We start from the raw sequence: 17,976 nt of genomic DNA, 5'->3' as shown, positions 1-17,976 counted from the left end.
TTAGAGCAATGATTTATAATGGCAAACTAATGGTTTGTACGTGCATGTGTGTTCTTTTCCCCCTTTCCTTTGGGTTTATAGGCATTTATATTTGAATTTCAAAGAACTTGCTTTAAGAAATTCTTGAGATTATTGATGTTGTAAAATTACTGTGGGGGATTCTTGGTCTCTAGAGACACAAATGCATAATTAGACAGTATGGAGAAGGAAAGGAGGAAGAGTCGTGGCCTGGGTTATGGACGTGGATCTTTCCATAAGTAGCTCCGTGACGTTGAGATGTGTTGACTGCTTCATAAAAAGGAAAGGTTGGGGGCACCCGGGACTGTCCAATTCTTGGTTTTGGCTCAGGTCTTGATACCACAGTTTGGTTCGTGAGATAGAGCCCTGAGTTGGGCTCTGCACCGACAGCATGGAGCCTGCCTGGGATTCTCTCTCCCCCATCTCTGCACCCCACCCACATGCACACACGCGCATTTTCTCTCTCAAAATAAATAAACAAACATTAAAAAAAAAAAAAAAAAAAAAGGAATGACCGCATGCCTAAAATCTCTTCCTGCTCGTTTTCTGTGATCCATTGTTTTTCACTTTTCTATAATCTTCATCTGTAGAATGGGTACCACTGCTTGTATTTGTTAATTTTTATACAACACTTTGCAGTTGTGATATACTATATGTCACTTGGAGAGTGGCAAAGAATATATTTCCTTTAAAAATGTCACTGCTGGAGGGGCGCCTATGTGGTTCAGTCTGTTAAGTGTCCGACTTTGGCTTAGGTCATGATCTCACAGTTGGTGAGTTTGAAGAATCCTCTCTCTCTGCCCTCCCCCCGCCCCTTGTGCTCTCTTTGTCTGTCAAAAATAAACATTAAAGAAAAAAAAAGTCCCTGCTGAGGCACCTGGCTGGCTCAGTAGAGCATGCGACTCCTGATCTCAGGGTAATGAGTTTAAGCCCCATGTTGGCCATAGAGCTTACTTCAAAAAAAAAAAAAAGTCACTGCTTACTGTAAATGATTCACATATGCTTTGATTAAGTATGTCTGTGGGTAGGGATTATTAAACAATTCTGTTTTCATTGAGTGATATTGTAGTCTACGTGTCAAGTATTAGGGTAAAAACTGCTCTACTGTATTGAAAACAAAGGAAGTAAAGTTTTCAAAGATGTTCAGAGAAGAGAAGAACATTGGAAGCATGAAATGCCAAAGATACTGCATAAAGCCATATTAAATTTAGCTTAATAATACTTACTGAGAAGCCCCTCCCACTATGTCCTAGGCACTGTTGATGGCACGTTGAAGAAGCATACAGCCCAGAAGGGGAGATAGCATGTTTTTTTAAATAGATAGTTGCATGAGGATTTTGCAGAGGGCCACTGGACTCTTTGCATGTTTCTGTATCATTTATGGGGAAATTACATGTTGTCTTTGACTTCACAAAGTTTTCAAGTTCAGGTGCCATTGTCATCCTTAAGGTTGTGATTCATTTGTTTTTCTCCTCCAGCCTCCTGTGATTAGGTAGTCTGCCTTTGGAATGACAGGGTTCTTTCTGGTAGCTTCTCTGACATGTGGATAGTGGTTTCATCTGCCTCCAAACTGAAAACAGGAAAGGTGGAAGTTGTGATCAGGTACCAGTATCTTTTAATGTGTCCTACTCCTAAAATTTTTCCGAAAATCGTTTTTTAAACCATTTTTCTGGAAAAGTTTTTTTTAAGGATTTTCATTGTGACCTTGATGTCTCTGGGGTGTCTTCTGTCTCGAGACTCTTTTAAGTCCTCATTTTTTCTCCACAGTTCAAAGCTCTGTTCTAAATATATGGATGTTTGACTAGTTCCCTCACAGTGCATGTCAGCCTTCCAGAGAGGTAGAGTGTAGCTAAATGTATACAATCTTCTGATTTAAAAAGGAAGAAGAAGAAATGGTAGGTATTGGAAATTAAATAAAAGTAAATAATTTTGTTTTATTATGAAATTTTTCAAGTGTGCACAAAATGAAAGATGAGTTCACTGAGTCTCTGTCACTTAAAACTTTGCAGTTATCAGGACTTTCTCACACTTCTCATTTTCTTCTGTCTGAAATATTTTAGGGCAAATCCCAGACATTGTTGTCATTAACAACCACATAAATCAGTTGGTCCCTCTTAAAAATAGAGACATTTTCTTAAAGAGCCATAATATCCTTATCATGCTTAAGATAATAAGCAATTCTCTGGGAAAATGATTTATTTTTAACATACTGTGTATTTTATCTTTGAATCAAGCTATAACAAATCATGAAAATTAAGCTTTTGATTAATCTTATGATTTATTTAAGATTAATATACTATTTAGTTAATATATTGTTAATTTATGTATATGATTTCTACATTTTTAATTAAAAGTAAACAAAATACACAGTTGCCAGAATAGCAAAACAGTGAAGTTTATTAAAGAGCTATTTATATTTTATTGATAACCTTTTATTTTGAAAGTAAACAAAATGAACAGTTGCCATAAAATAGCAAAGCAGTAGAGTTTTTTAAAGAGCTATTTATATTTTATTAATAATCTTCTAAATATTTTGAAGTGCTTAACTGGAATTTGAGCTTCTTAGAAAGTATATATTTTATTTCTGTTTTTTGTTTTCTTTTAGGTTTATGTATTTTCAGAGAGAGAGAGAGCACAAGTTGGGTAGGGGCGCAGTGGGGGTGTGTGTGTGGAGAGAATCCCAAGCAGACTCTCATGCTGTCAGCGCAGAGCCCAATGTGGGGCCCAAACTCACTAACCATGAGCTCAGGTCTGACCTGAGCCAAAGTTGGACACTTTAACCGGCTGAGCCACCGAGGTGCCCCCATTTTACTTGTTTTGACTGGGGTTTTTTTGGTCTCAGGATGGCATCATTTTTCCATATTTTCCTTTGCTTTTCTATTGGGCTTTATAGGTCTGCTTTATTTTTTAATGTGTATTTTTGAAGGAAAGAGAGAGTGTGAACAGGGGGCGAGGGGGTGTCAGAGAGAGACACCCACACATACAGAATCCAAAACGGGCTCCAGGCTCTGAGCTGTCAGCCCAGAGCCCAATGCGGGGCTTGAACTCACGAACTGCTAGATCATGACCTGAGGTGAAGTCAGTCGCTTAACCGACTGAGCCACCCAGGTGCCCCATAGGTCTGCTTTATAAAACCTTTTTGTGGGGGGTGGAGTGGGGCTTAGATTTCCTGTATGTCTTTCTGATATATTTCCCTTTTCTAAAATCTATTTGAAAGAATTATTTTCTGTGACTTATGACTCTTAATTTTTCTTTGGAATCTTTTACTTTATTATTTGGAACTCTGGAAGCCGAATAATGCATCCAGGAAAAGCTAAGTTATGATGATTTTCCCATTAAAAAAAATAACATTTACTTAGATCTTGCCAGTGTTTACTTTGGTTTCTGACATGGAAGCTTTAAATGAAAGCATAACACTTGAGGGAAAAAAATCTCTTCTAAGGCTAGTGTGATTTATAGTCTGCTGGGTGGTAATGAACATGCTTGCTGTTTAACCTTGTTATTACCCATTGAAATTTTTGACTATGTAAAATTTTTGAAACACATGCTACCTAAAAAAAATAGTACATGCTACCTTTTACCCCTTAGATAAAGTATCTTTATTCAGTATATCCTAGTAAGTTGTCAAAGTTTTTTGCTTTACAAGCTTCTGGAGAATACATACTTATTTTGAAAAGACTGTTTTTAAATAAGTGATCACTCAATCACTTAGGTTTCTGGCAGTTACAGTCAACTAATTTAGTTGTAAACCTGCAAACAAACAACTGGAAAAGTATATTGGGGCACCTGGGTGGCTCAGTCGGCTGAGCATCTGACTTCGGCTCAGGTCGTGATCTCGCAGTTCATGAGTTCGAGCCCCGCGTTGGGCTCTGGTGCTGATGGCTTGGAGCCTGGATCCTGCTTCAGATTCCGTGTCCCCTTTTCTCTCCGACCCACCCCTGCTTGTGCTCTGTCTCTCTGTCTTTCAAAAATGAATAAACATAAAAAAATTTTTTTAAGTGTATTTTATTTATTGGAGAATGTCTTTTTTAGAATTTTTTTTCTTAATTAAATTTTATGGGGGCACCTGGGTGGATCAGTGGGTTAAGCATCTGACTGTTGATCTCAGCTCAGGTCTTGATCCTCAGGGTCATGAGTTCAAGCCCCGCATTGGCTTCCACGCCTACTTAAAAAAAATAAATAAAAATTAAAAAAATTAAAAGTTCATAAACTTTGGTTATCTGATTTTGATAACCACCATAGATAACATTTTAAAGGACGGTAGCCCACTAACAGCTCTCAAACATAGCTAAAAACAAACCAAGGGGGATGCCTAGCTGGCTCCATGAGAAGAGTATGTGGCTCTTGATCTTGGGGTTGTGAGTTTGAGCCCCATGTTGGGGGTAGAGATTACTTAAACAAAAAAACTTAGGAAAAGAACCTGCCAATGCCTCCATAACAGTATGGGAAGTTTCTATTTCACAAAATAAGCATATGCCTTGTTAGTTCCAGATGACGTCATTGTATTTTGTGGTGCCGTATAGCAACCATTATTCATAATGAAAACATCAAGAAAGGATGTTTGTTTTGTTTTAGTATTCTCAAGAATGTAGAAGAAACTTAATTTTTTAGATATTAAAAAAGATTTTGCTTAAGTAAACTTTAGTTCTGTGGAAACTAATCTCTAGTCAGTTTTGTATATTTTTTACATTAAAAAAAATTGAATTCCTGAGGTGCCTGAGTGGCTCAGTCAGTTGAGTGTACGACTCTTGATATCAGCTCTGGTCATGATCCCAGGGTCCTGGGATCGAGCCCTGTATTGAGGTTCTCTCTCTCTCTCTGCCCCTCCTCCCCCACCCACACCCCAAAATTTGAATTCCTGTTGTGTCAGATACTGGGCCAGGTACCTTTCTTTGTAGGTATTTTATTTCATTTCATCTTCAACAATCCTGTGAATGAGGTAGAAATCCCTCCTCAGTCACCCACTGCCCCCCCCCTTTTTTTAAAGATTGGGAAATAAGCTGAGAGTTAAGTGATTCACAAGATAACTCCTTAAAAAATTTTTTTTTCACTGTTTACTTATTTTTGAGAGACAGAGCATGAGCATGAGCCCCAAGCTATCAGCACAGAGCCCAATGTGAGGCTCGATGTGAGGCTCGAACTCAAACTGTGAGATCATGACCTGAGCCGAAGTCGGAAGTCGGAAGCTTAACCGACTGAGCCACCCAGGGACCCCAAGGTGACTTTTTAAATCACGAGTGTTCATCTGCTTATAGTATATCGTTGCTTGGTTTATCCATTTATACTTCAAATTTTGTGTGTGCAAAACCGAACTTAGCATCTTCCATAAAAAATTTGTCCCTTCTGTCCTGTGTTCCACCTTGCCGTTAATAGTATCACCTCTGCTGTCCGACAAGGCTAAAACTATAGTCAGACCTCAGATTGGCAGTTTCGGGTCATGCCTGTCTTGCAACTTCATATGTTCATTTTATATAGTATTGATTGAGTCCCTACTATGTGCCAGGCACTCTTCTAGGCCCTAAGAATGCAGCGGTGAACAAACCAGAGAATCCTTGTCCTTACGAAGTTTGCATTGTGTAGTAGGAGACAAGAGATAAATAAAATACATAGTATATTAATTAGTTGCTGGGAATGTAGCAGCCTGTGGTTGTAAGTAGAATGATCCCAGAAAGCTTCACTGAGAGACATTGGAGCACATGTGCTCTGTTTACATTTAGAAATGAGATTGACTTAGAAATCTGGTTTTTTTGGTTTCCCACGAAAATGAGATACTCTAGCAGCACTGGAGCTGCTTTCTATCAGCTATGCTGTGTCTAGTGTCTAGTCAGTTGCAAAGCCTGAGAAGTCTCTCTAATCCCTCCCATCATTCCCATGGCTGTTACCTTAGTTGAGGCCTTGAATGTTTCTTTTCTGCTCTTTTGCTTTAACTGTCTATCACCCCTTCAGCCAGTCCACACCACAGCTCAGGTAGCTTTGTGTAAAGCACAGTTGCGTTCACTGTGCCTAGGAATACAAACTGTCTCTGTTCACCGTATAAAATCCATACTTTGGGGCCATTTGATAATCTGGTCTTGGCTTACTTTCTTACACTCCCCATGGTCTACTCATCACAATAAAAATGTAGTGGTCCCCATTCTGTGGACATATCCTGTGCTTTTCTGGTTTTGTTTTAAATGCCTCTCCCACCTCTGCACATCTAAATCCCATACTGTTCTTAAGCCCTGTGTAAATCCATCACTGTCTATACCTGCAAACTAGAAGAAATCCATTTCTGTAGACCCTAGTAGCACTTGGTGCAACCCTTTTTTACCTTTACTCTTTAACGTACAGATCTCCTGTTCCCTTGCTAAATTTTAAGCAGGTTCGTCCAAGAGTGGTTTGTGTTTGCCTTATGGCTCTTGGGTGTAGAATATTTAGTAAACCAACTTTTTAACAGAAATAAAGCCTGTGATCTTTTGTGGATTTAATAGATGCTAACAGTATATTCTCCATAGCTCAGCACAATAGATTCCTGTCACTTCATGTGGAAAGCTTAAAATATTTTGGAGGGTGATACAGGGAATAAAATCGTCTGAGTTTAGGAAATATGACACCTGCATATTGTTTTGTTGATTGCTCTTGACATTGTATTATTGTCTCCCAGATTGAGATAAATGATAAAAATATGCCCTTATTCTTTATATTTTATTTCATCACTGGCAGAAGGCTTTTTCCTTCCCTATTACTGCCTTTCATCCTTTTCCCCACGCTTATTTTCTTGATAGCTTTTATTTCTGCTGTTTTCATTATTTCTCTTTTCTGTAAAAGTCCTCCCCTCTCCTCATAAAAAGAATACAAACCTTTAAAAGCCTTTTTTTTTTTTTTTTTTAATTCAAACTTTCATCTCACCCAGGAGCCTCTGCTGTTGTACATGACCATTTTTCTTTACAGATGTACCTTTGTTTAAGGTATAAGTAATTATTGCCCAGAGGCTATTTGTCATAGGTATGCAAAAGCTATGCTCATATTCCTTCTGAGTGGTTGAATTTTTCTTAGACATCCTTTTGAATTTCATTCATCTAGAATGTCACTTGTTGAGTTGCTACCTTGGCAGAGTATTCTTCTCTTTCAATAAGAAGTCTTTGTTCTTTTATGTACTGGATCATTTGCTGCCTTTTTCTTCCTCAGACTAAGTACTGGGCCTCAGGAAAAAATGTTGGATTGTTTCATAACCTTGTTGTTGTTTTTTTTTTCCCCCTTTAAATGTTTGTTTATTTTGACGGGGGGAGAGAGTGCACACGAGAAGGGGAGAGGCAGAGAGCTGGGGAGACAGAGAATCTCAAGCAGGCTCTGCACTGCCGGCACAGAGCCTGACGTGGGGCTCAAGCCCATGAACTGTGAGATCGTGTGCTGAGCTGAAAGAAAAATCAGATGCATAACCGATTGAGCCACCCAGGTGCCCCGCCCCCCCTTCATAAGCTTTTGAGAAACAGCTACAGCAGCTAAGTTCTTCTACACTGTTAGAACTTTTCTTATGGAAAATTTCAAACATAAAAGAACAATGTGGTGACTGCTCCCCCCTCCAGGCACCCATCATTCAGATTCAGTAATTCCTACCTCAAGGCTTCCGCCATTTCTTCTGTACCCCTTTCCTAACTTTGCCCATACTGGGTTATTTTAAGGCAAATTCTAGACATCATATAGCTTAGTTCGTAAATATTTCAGTGTACATCCCTAAAGGAGGATTCTCTATAAACATAACCCAATATTATTTTTGTGATATTTTGCACATTAATGGGTTCACAAGACATGCTGTGTTTTTATTAAGAATACCAGGTAGTAAATAAAGGTTGGCAAGTTTCTTCAACTTTCAGAATGTGATTAATCTCAAGGAGGGTTCTGGAAATAGACTGGTCTGAACATACATAGAGAAAGCCACACAGATTGCTTCTACTTTCTGTACAGAAGCACATTCTTCACCCCAGTGCCTTACTTCCATGGACACAGCTCAGGGAGGCCACCCTCATTTATTTTATAAGCTCATTATCAGTAAACTTAGGAAACAATGCTGTCTGATTCCTAGGTCTTTGACCTGTTAAGGTCAATCCTGTGGCACAGGCTTTTAGCCCTTGGCTCTCTTTCTGGAAAATTCCAGAACTATATAAAAATCATTTCTAAAATCCCGATAGACACGTTTTGCCAAGAATGTCAGTTATCTCTTGACAGTTTGGCATTAACCTTTAAATATTAGATTGTGTAATCATAATGCCATTCAGGGGAAATAAGGGGGTGGGTGGCTGGCATTTTAAAAGTGAAATGAACTTGGGTTCCTGGGAATGTTAATCATTATTCTACCAAAAATGCTGATAGTACTTAATAGTGAAATGCTAAGTAAGTAAAACGCAGTATTTTGCGAACAGCTTAGATCAGAGGTGAGTAAAATGTGGCTTTATGCGTTTGTTTAACATATTTTTACCAGAACAGTATCTGAAGGTTATTTTCTGCTTTTAAGCTTTGAAACTGAGAAAGTAATGAAGAAACCTTCTAGTGAGCTCCTGCCAGTCTGCTAGCCTGATCAGAAATAGATCATTATTTTTGTCATTGTAACCTGCCTTCTCATTTGCCTTCCTTGCCCTTGACTTTGCAGCAGAGAGGAGAAAGAAACTCGCGGCCTCTACCATAAACACACATGGTAACAGCAGTCAAGTAATTTTATATTTTTTGTGGGCAAGTCAGTCATTCATGGTGATGAAATGGCTTATTTTTAATGCAGTGTTTTTCTTTCAACTAAACTTAAATTCTTTTTTTCCATCTGATTTAGTTGTCTGTACCATTCCAAGGCAGCATAAATTTAGCACAGCTTCTTCGTTTTACCAACTTGGTAGGAGTTTTAAATGTTTCATTCAGCTTACTTGAGCTTTTCATATGAAATGGACTCTAAGAACTCTAATTCACTAATAATGTGTAACTAAAGACAGACAGAGCCAGTATATCTGACGTGGAAGATCATACCAGGGATTGTGGGAAAGGGGAGGTTTGGAGCATTGATTTCCTAAAAAAAAATTTTTTTTAATGTTTATTTTTAATTTTTGAGAGAGAGAGAGCGAGCGCACAGGCAGGGAAGGGGCAGAGAGAGAAGGGTGCAGAGGATCCGAAGCGGGCTATATGCTGACAACAGAGGAGCCCAACACAGGGCTTGAACTCCCCAATCGTGACATCATGACCTGAGCTGAAGTTGGGTGCTCAACCAAGTGAGCCACTCAGGCGTCCCCGGAGCATTGATTTCTAATCTCATTTTAACATGACTCTTTGGAGAGTAGATAAAAGCATGGGCTAACTCTCAAACAGGTCACAAAATGGAAGAAACCCAGATTTATTGCAGCCATGTAAAGGATAGAAATGATCTCAGTTTTCTAGAAGAGCCATCCATGTGGATAACAGAATTTTAACTGATTAAGAGTAATTGCTGTCAGGGCACCTGAGTGGCTCAGTCGGTTGAGCGTCCAACTTTGGCTCAGGTCATGATCACACGATTTGTAGGTTCCAGCCCCTCGTCGGGCTCTGTGCTGACAGGTTAGAGCCTGGAGCCTGCTTCTGATTCTGAGTCTCCCTCTCTCTTCGCCCCCCCCCCCCCCCCCACATTCTCCCTCTCTCTCTCAAAAATAAATATTTTAATCAGTGCTACTCATAGCAAGTTAGTTCTGGCTAATGAGGAATGCTGCTTCTACAGATTTTTATATTTAAAAAATTAGTTTATGACTTCTTTCGTTAAACTCATTTAAATTTCTGCCTTACTCTATTCTTTCATTATCCTTGTGAATTTATTTGGTTTTGTTTAATGACTGGGATATCTTTCTCTGTACTACTTTATTCAGTTGACTACTAGTGGATACCCCAAGCTGAGCAGAAACATACATTGGAAGAGCTCTGGGTGGGGAGAGGGCATCAGTAAACACTAGTGAAATAAGAGAGTTGGACGCCTAAGCATCTGAGCCACCCAGGCGCCCCTAATTTCCGTTTTTAAATTTCACATATTCCAGTAAACATATGTGCACGTTTCAGGTATACTTTGTCTTACTTTCAGTAAACTTTTGGTTAGACAATAGCATATATATATATGAAAAATCGTTTTCGTAACTCAGTGATAAATGAAACAGTAATGGTTTAATCAGCACCCCAGAAATCCCCCTCAAACCACTTCCTGGTGCTCACAGTCTCCACTAGGGTAGCTACTATCCTGATGTCTGACACCGTTGATTTATTTAGTCTCTTTGAAATGTGTATGGCTGGAATCATATTGTGTCTACTCTTTGGTATCTGGTTTCTGTCACTGTCATATCTGGGAGACTCATGCACTTAACATGTTGCAATTCATTTTTTGTTGCTGTGCAGTATTCTGTTGGGTGACAACCATAAGTCCTTTTTATTATTGGGGAGTCTCTGGGTCGTAACCTAATTTTTGGATTTGTAAGCAGCACCGTGAGCATCCTTGAACCTGTGTTTTGGTGATCACGGCTATACCTGACTATTGGGAGGGTGCAGTTGTGGAGCTTTACCACGCCAGCGGTTTTCCAGGATGGTTGAAACTGTGTCACACTCCCACCAGCAGTTTCTGGTTATTTTTTTATAAAATAACTTCATAAAAGGGAAATTTGAATAAAAGATAAATGCATTTTGAGTTTTGGAATATAGTGTTAAATTTACCCTCAGGAATACTAATTTGTATTCCACTGAATACGAGGTTTTCATCAGCTCTTTTATCTTTATCAGTGTATAGTGGAAAAGAGTGGAAAACGTGTGATTTTTAAACTAATGAGTTGAAATTTTTTTAGCTTAATTATGCTCATTCAGTTTTCTTGGCTGTTCTTGTCTTTTCTTTGTCAAGGTGTTTCTCATGTTTCTTACTGCTTTGTAATAACCTTATATATTTTAATTCACATGTTTTGGTCATATGCTATAGGTTTTTTTCCTTCCTAGGTTGTCCTTTGTTTTAATTTTGCCTTTTATGGGGCGCCTGGGTGGCTCAGTCAGTTGAGTCTCATTTTCCCTCAGGTCTTGATCTCTGGGTCATGAGTTCAAGCCCTGCGTTCGGCTCCATGCCGGGCTTGATGCCTGCTTAAAAAAAATGTATACATACCTATTTTTTGTCTTTTACAATACAAACGTTTTACATGTGTGTTTGTGCTTGTATCTGCTAATCTTTTCCTTTCTGGTTTCTGGCTTTGGTGTCATTCTTAGGAAAGCCTTTTTGCCCCAAGATTATTTTTTTATTTTTAAGTGTTTATTTTTGAGAGAGAGCACAAGTGGGGGAGAGGTGGAGAGAGAGGGAGACACAGAATCTGAAGCAGACTCCAGGCTCTGAGCTGTCAGCACAGCTGAAGTCAGATGCTTAACCTACTGAGCCACCCAGGAGCCGCCAAGATTATTTTTTAAAAAGTCTGTTTTCTTCAAGGGCTTTATTGTGTTCAATTTTGTTTATTGTAACTAGGTTTCACTTACAACACAAGGTGCTCTTTTGGCTCGTTTGTTTGTTTTAAGACAATTTAAGCCTGTTGTACGTTTATTTATTACATAAGCATTAGCTTTGGAATATTTTGCCAGGTGTCAGAAGGTGACTAGTCAGGTAGAATTTACCCCAAAGCGTCCATGAATGTCTCATTTGACCAAGCGAGAAATGAAGCCCATTTTACAATGTGGATGCTATTTGAGTCCTTTCGGTGTGCATGTTATTAAAATAGTTTTCATTTAGAAAAGAATGAGATCAAAGTAGCATAAACTAAATTGTCTTGTTACATGTCTTTAGCGGAGATTGTTCAAGGCTCTTCAGCAAGGCACTTTCCCAAAAATACACCCAGCCCCTCTGTTTCGTGGCCCGTAGGACCACAAAATAAGAAAGCCAAATATGTAATTTCAAATCTTTTAAAAAGACCGTATTTCTTTATATAAGAGAATGTTTTTACATTTCTTTCAGTTCTTTCCCTTTGTATAATAGTACATGTAATTAAAATGTAATTGGCATTGCTGACGGAGAAAGATAAGACCAGTTTATCATAACTGGTGGTTAGGGTAAGTTTAGTTGTTGTTTTTTTTTTTTTAATTTTTTTTTTTTTTAACGTTTATTTATTTTTGAGACAGAGAGAGACACAGCATGAACGGGGGAGGGGCAGAGAGAGAGGGAGACACAGAATCGGAAGCAGGCTCCAGGCTCTGAGCCATCAGCCCAGAGCCCGACGCGGGGCTCGAACTCGCAGACCGCGAGATCGTGACCTGAGCTGAAGTTGGACGCTTAACCGACTGAGCCACCCAGGCGCCCCGGTTTAGTTGTTGTTTAATTTCATTGTGAGATTTGAGGGCCCTCCAAAGCCCAGCACCTAAAATTCCTGAGTCATTATTTGTTTGGACTACAAAACAGAAACATAAAACAGGTACATATTGAACCAGTAGCTCTCTTTTCTGATTCGGGTTGGTTTGGTTCCTATAGGTGAATATTAGTACCTTAAAGAGGTGAGAGTCTCAGGGACAGGCAAGTTTTTGAGGAAGAGACCACAGAAGTGTTGCTTCTGTGAGGAGAGCCCTGGCATGCATCGGAACCCAGAGGCCAGTCTAAGGGGCAGAGAGATTTGGAAGGGAGAGAAAGCATAGGTGGAAGGAAATACTACAGACAACATTTTGGTTTTTGTTTTTTTAAATTTTTTTGCTGGTCTTTTGCATTTAACAGTACTTGTTAGCAAGGTGGCATCACTAATTATTTGATTATTCTCCAAGCCGGTGGGGGGGGAAGAACGGGTGGGGACTTGGCTTATTAGTAAATCCATAATTTTAGGAGCACAGCATTTATAGTTTAGGAGAATCAGTGCTATGCTGAGTATTTGAATTTGACTAAAGGGAATAATGGAGTTTATGTTAAAGGGTCACTGGGAGTAGGTTGGGGAAGAGAGCTCACAGAGGAGAGAAAAATAAAACTAAGTGCCTGTTTTTCATTTATGTATATACATTATGTACATGCATTATATCCAATATACATTATGTATTGTATATACATATACATTATGTATATACAAAATGCAGTCTTACACATTGTACATATTTGACCCATTCAGTCCTTACAGAAATTCTATGAAGTGGTGTTTCCCGGTTGTCAAAGAGTGAGTTCATGTTATTCTGCATGGGCCCGCAAAACCAGCAAATGGCGGTCCTGGGATTTGAACTCCAGCTTCTGAATCTAAAGCTCATTCCCTTTCTTTTCACAAGAGTATATATTGCCTTCTAAGTGACCAGAATGACTATGTATATTTTATATTGTCAGTTTCATATCAAATGTTGGTAACAGTTTACATAGCATATCTTGGGGATATCATCTTTAGTTCTAGGTAATATAAAGCCTGTGTACTTTCCTTTACCTTCTGCCTTAGCATTGAGAGTAAGCATGAGGTTACGATCCTGGGAGGACTCAATGAATTTGTAGTGAAGTTTTACGGACCACAAGGAAGTAAGTACACATGTTGATGTGCACTCTTCTTTTTCTTTTTTCTCTACTCCTTAATAAGTAATGAGAATATCAGTGACAGGTGGTGGTGGGGTAGTATTTGAACAGTAAATTTAATGCAACTGTAGAACCAGTGAGGAAGTCTTGCTTTTATCATAACTCTTTATATGCTTTTCTCTTTTATCTCCATGCGACAGTATTAAACATGAATTGTGAATACTCTTGTTTATTTTTATTTATTTTTTAATGAGTGGCTACTCAGTGGATGGTTTGGGGGAAAGTTTCATGTATTTTTTCTATTTCTGTTTTTGGGTTTGGTTAGGGGTGGTCAACAGGGTAGATTGAAGTAGGAGGCTGTTATTTACCAATTAATTGAATAGTGCTTAATACTTTACAAAATCAGGTAAATGTAGGGGAGAAATGAGTCTTTGCTTATCTTCCAAGTCTAGATCTTTAAAAAATACATATTTTTTAATATTTATTTATTTTTGGTAGAGAGAGGGACCAATCAAGAGCCAGGGAGGGGCAGAGAGAGAGAGAGAGAGAGAGACAGACAGACAGACAGACACAGAATGTGAAGCAGGCTCCAGACTCTGAGCTGTCAACACAGAGCCTGATGCAGGGCTCGAACCCACGAGCCACGAGATTGTGACCTGAGCCAAAGTCAGACGTTTAGCCAACTGAGCCATCCCAGTGCCCCCAACTCTAGATCTGTTAAAGAAAAGTATTTTAGGGGCACCTGGGTGGCTCAGTCGGTTAAGCAGCTGACTTCGGCTCAGGTCATGATCTCACAGCCCGTGAGTTCGAGCCCCGCGTCGGGCTCTGTGCTGACAGCTCAGAGCCTGGAGCCTGTTTCGGATTCTGTGTCTCCCTCTCTCTGACCCTCCCCCGTTCATGCTCTGTCTCTCTCTGTCTCAAAAACAAATAAACGTTAAAAAAAAAATTTTTTTTTAAAGAAAAGTATTTTAATCTGAACATATAATAGCTACTAACTATGGGGTCCCTGACTCTTGAAGGAATTAATTTACAAGGTTTTCGAAAGAGATTAGGATTTAATGTTTCACCTTTACTCAGATTTGTTTTTTAATGTGGAAACACACAGTTACAATGTTTAACATTTTTACTTGTATTTCAGCACCATATGAAGGTGGAGTATGGAAAGTTAGAGTGGATCTTCCTGATAAATACCCTTTCAAATCTCCATCTATAGGTATGTAACTACTCAATTTGTCTCATTAGTGAGTTTTGAAATCAAAGAGAAAAAGAGGGGAAAAAAAGCCTACATTTTATGGGAGATAATTCCAGAAATGGTTACTTAACTGAATTTTTCCTTTTTGGGCTTTGGTTAATTAATTAGTGACTTTCTGTGGGACTTCCTAGTGTGACAGAAGATGGTGAAATGAACCCTTTGCATGATTGTAATGATCCTAACTCTAGATTTTTCTGTCAGGGTAAGATTAAATAATCTTAAAGGCCCACTGTCCATTCAGGCTAAGTAGTAAAATAATAAACGTGTTTTAAGTCTCATTTTAATTGCTAGATTATTGGAGTTAATGTTATGTAGTGTCTATTCTAATTCTGTCATTTAAAAATCCTCTTTAGATCCTCCTTTGCTTTTTGTTCACTCCAACTCTGGGTACCTAGCAGTGAAATCACCCTTTTCCGTTCTCTCCACTCCTCATCGTTTTAGCCCCCTGAGCAGCTGAAGAAAGTAGAGTAGGAGCCTCAGTGGGATTGTATAAAGAGGTACTTTTTCTTCACCTTCATCTTCTTTCTGCCCTAACTGGTGATATTATTAACCCGGCACCCCCATTAAGGCACTTAGTGACAATTTAGGCGTTTTAGCATCAGACGCTAAAGATGTATATCGGATTGAAGGTTGACACTTTTTTTTTAAGTTATTTATTTTGAGAGAGAGAGAGAGAGAGAGACAGTATAAGTGGGGGAGGGTCAGAGAGAGAGGGAGAGAGAGAATCCCAAGCAGGCTCCACACTGTTAGCACAGAGCCCAGTGTAGGGCTTGAACTCATGAACCGTGATATCCTGACCTGAGCCGAAATCAAGAGTCGGACGCTTAACTGACTGAGCCACCTGGGTGCCCTGAAGGTTGACGCTTGTAAAAATTTTGAGACTGTGTAATGGTAGTAACTCAGCTAATTTAACCTAGGTTTTAAAATTTTCATTCTAAAGATGATTTTGAAATATTATAAAATACTGACCAATTTTAGGAAAGAAGAAAAAAATAAAATTGGAATCGATTATACATTTTTTGACAGTCACACTGATCCTCATGTTCAGATTGCCAGAGTTCATACATCTTGCTACCGCTATGGGCTCGTTTCTGGAAGTAATGCTAGGTCTCTTGGAGTTTAGATACCACACACCGTACCCACCCTTCAACAAAAGTTTTCTTTCTCCGCCCCCCTCCCCCAAAGAGGTGGACCAGAGACATCCTAAGCTTTATGTTTTGATTCTAGGCCCCCACCTTTCTGTCTAGGATAAGTCATGTGAAAAAGATAGGATTGTTACAGACTAATTTTCATTCAAATGCAGCGGCTTCTCCCGCACCATCTAGCTACTTACTGCTCTCAAGCTTTGTGCCTTAAAAACACTACAGAGCACCTATAACTCCTTCTTAGGCTGGGAACTCTCGGTGTTCATTTTAAGAATAAATTGGTGATTTCCTTTTAAGGTCTCTGGGCTGATTTTTCTAAACTCAGGGAGGGAGAAGATACTTTATGAATGATTGAATTGGAAATTTCCCTCTTGCTACAAGGGCCTCTGAGGTGTAGGGTTCTCAGATGGTGAAATAGGAAGGGAGCTGTGAGGTGTTGCATTTTTGAGATAATCCCCAAGTATATCTGACTTAATGCCTGTATAGTTGGGGCAGCACCCCTTCCTAGTTCCATCCCAGGGAGATGGAATGTGGTGTTACTCAGTTTGGGAGGGCTTTTCTTTCACGTTGTGGTTGCCTGTCCCCCATTCATCTCTTCTTTTGATACAGGCGTCTGAACTTGTGTGTAGTTGAGCGGTATGATCTTCAAATCTTTACATGTGGAATGTCCACACCATATAAATTCATTCAGATATATTTCATAAGTGTCTGTTTGCTTAAAGACTAAAAGCATGCTGGATACAGTTTTGAGCCCTAAATTCCTAGTTAGAAAGAAAATAGTATAGCTGTTTAACAGGCAACTATAGAAAACAATTACATATCCTGTAGAAATGTAGTTATTTCTCAAACCTTATCTTATTTTTCCAGATAATGTAACTGTTTCATCATAACTTTCAAAGTAAAAATATCTTAACTTGGCCTGGTTTGTTTATTAACTAATGACGCAATAGAAGCCTATGTACTTTCTTAAATTAATGATGTAATATGAAATTGCTTGGGACAAATGACTAGGCTGATTTAACTTCTTCATAATTTTTCCTTTGCCTTGCTGTGCGCTTTTAGAACTTGGTAATGCTTACAGATGTGTACCATCTTCTCTTAGGGAAGTAGGTCTAGTTGAAATATTTGTACAAGCTGTGTTTGTTTCCTCCAAAGGAAGGATTGCATAAGAGAGTTATAATCAGTTGTGTGTGGTCACCCATTTTCAGGTCATCAACAATGTAATTGCTGAATTTGCCTTAAACATTTTGAGAGGTAGTAGCTCATTTAGAATAGCCAAGGTTTCCTTTTTGAGTTGTATAGATAGTTGTAGAAGTATGCAGAAGGGCAAGGAGATGAGATAAACCCAGACTTAAGGTTCTTTTTAAACCCTGCCTCTGTAGTATCTAGGCAGGCATACCCTTATTCCTGAGCCAAATTTTGAGCTCTTAAATATTAAGATATGCAGGATTAAGCATCCTTAATGCTTAGATCCTGGAATGTTAAAAAAAAAAATTATATATATGTTTGGTATTCATTGATTTTTTGTAAATGTTTATTTTGAGAGAAAGCATGCATGCGTGTGGGTGAGGGGCAGACAGAGAGAGAGAGAGAGAGAGAGAGAGAGATTGAGATTGAGAGAGAATCCCAAGCAGGTTCCATGCTGTCAGTGCAGAGCCCGACTGGAGTTCAATCTCACAAACTGTGAGATCATGACCTGAGCCGAAATCAAGAATCTGACGCTCAACTAGCTGAGCCACCCAGGTGCCCCAATTGGTTGATTTATTGACTGATTGATTGATTGTATAAATGCTCCATATTCTTAGTATGAATGTAAGAAGGTCCAGGTGACCAAAAATAAAGAAAAATTAAAAATGTCTCATAATCCTGTCCCTCAATGGATATCATCATTACATCCTGGTATATGTATTTTAAGACAATTTTCTATGCACATTTAAGTATATATTCAATATAATTTGACATGCTTATCTCTCAGAGTATCCTTTAAATAAATTTTAGAGAGGGGTACCTGGGTGGCTCAGTCGGTTGAGCGTCCAACTTTGGCTCAGGTCATGATCTCACAGTTTGTGAGTTCGAGCCCCGCATGGGGCTCTGTGCTG

At 39.0% G+C, this 17,976-nt stretch overlaps 1 protein-coding gene across 3 annotated transcripts in view; it reads left to right on the top strand.

Annotated features, from left to right (window-relative positions):
• The window catches only part of UBE2H (ubiquitin conjugating enzyme E2 H), a 103,398-nt gene that overhangs the window by 42,719 nt on the left and 42,703 nt on the right, over positions 1-17,976 (top strand). For 2 of the 3 annotated variants that reach the window (XM_019452732.2, XM_019452731.2), the window contains 2 exons: positions 13,410-13,486; positions 14,619-14,693. In XM_019452732.2, the coding sequence (XP_019308277.1) occupies positions 13,410-13,486; positions 14,619-14,693 (152 nt within the window). Of the gene's footprint in view, positions 1-8,647; positions 8,690-13,409; positions 13,487-14,618; positions 14,694-17,976 lie in introns of all 3 variants that reach the window. The other variant, XM_019452730.2, reaches the window with a different exon arrangement.

The sequence above is a fragment of the Panthera pardus genome, unplaced genomic scaffold (assembly GCF_024362965.1).
Source record: "Panthera pardus isolate Hobbes unplaced genomic scaffold, ASM2436296v1 HiC_scaffold_8, whole genome shotgun sequence".
In the NCBI taxonomy this organism is placed as follows: domain Eukaryota; kingdom Metazoa; phylum Chordata; class Mammalia; order Carnivora; family Felidae; genus Panthera; species Panthera pardus.
The sequence above is the reverse complement of the archived record's forward strand: the minus strand, read 5'-3'. Positions and strand labels throughout refer to the sequence as shown.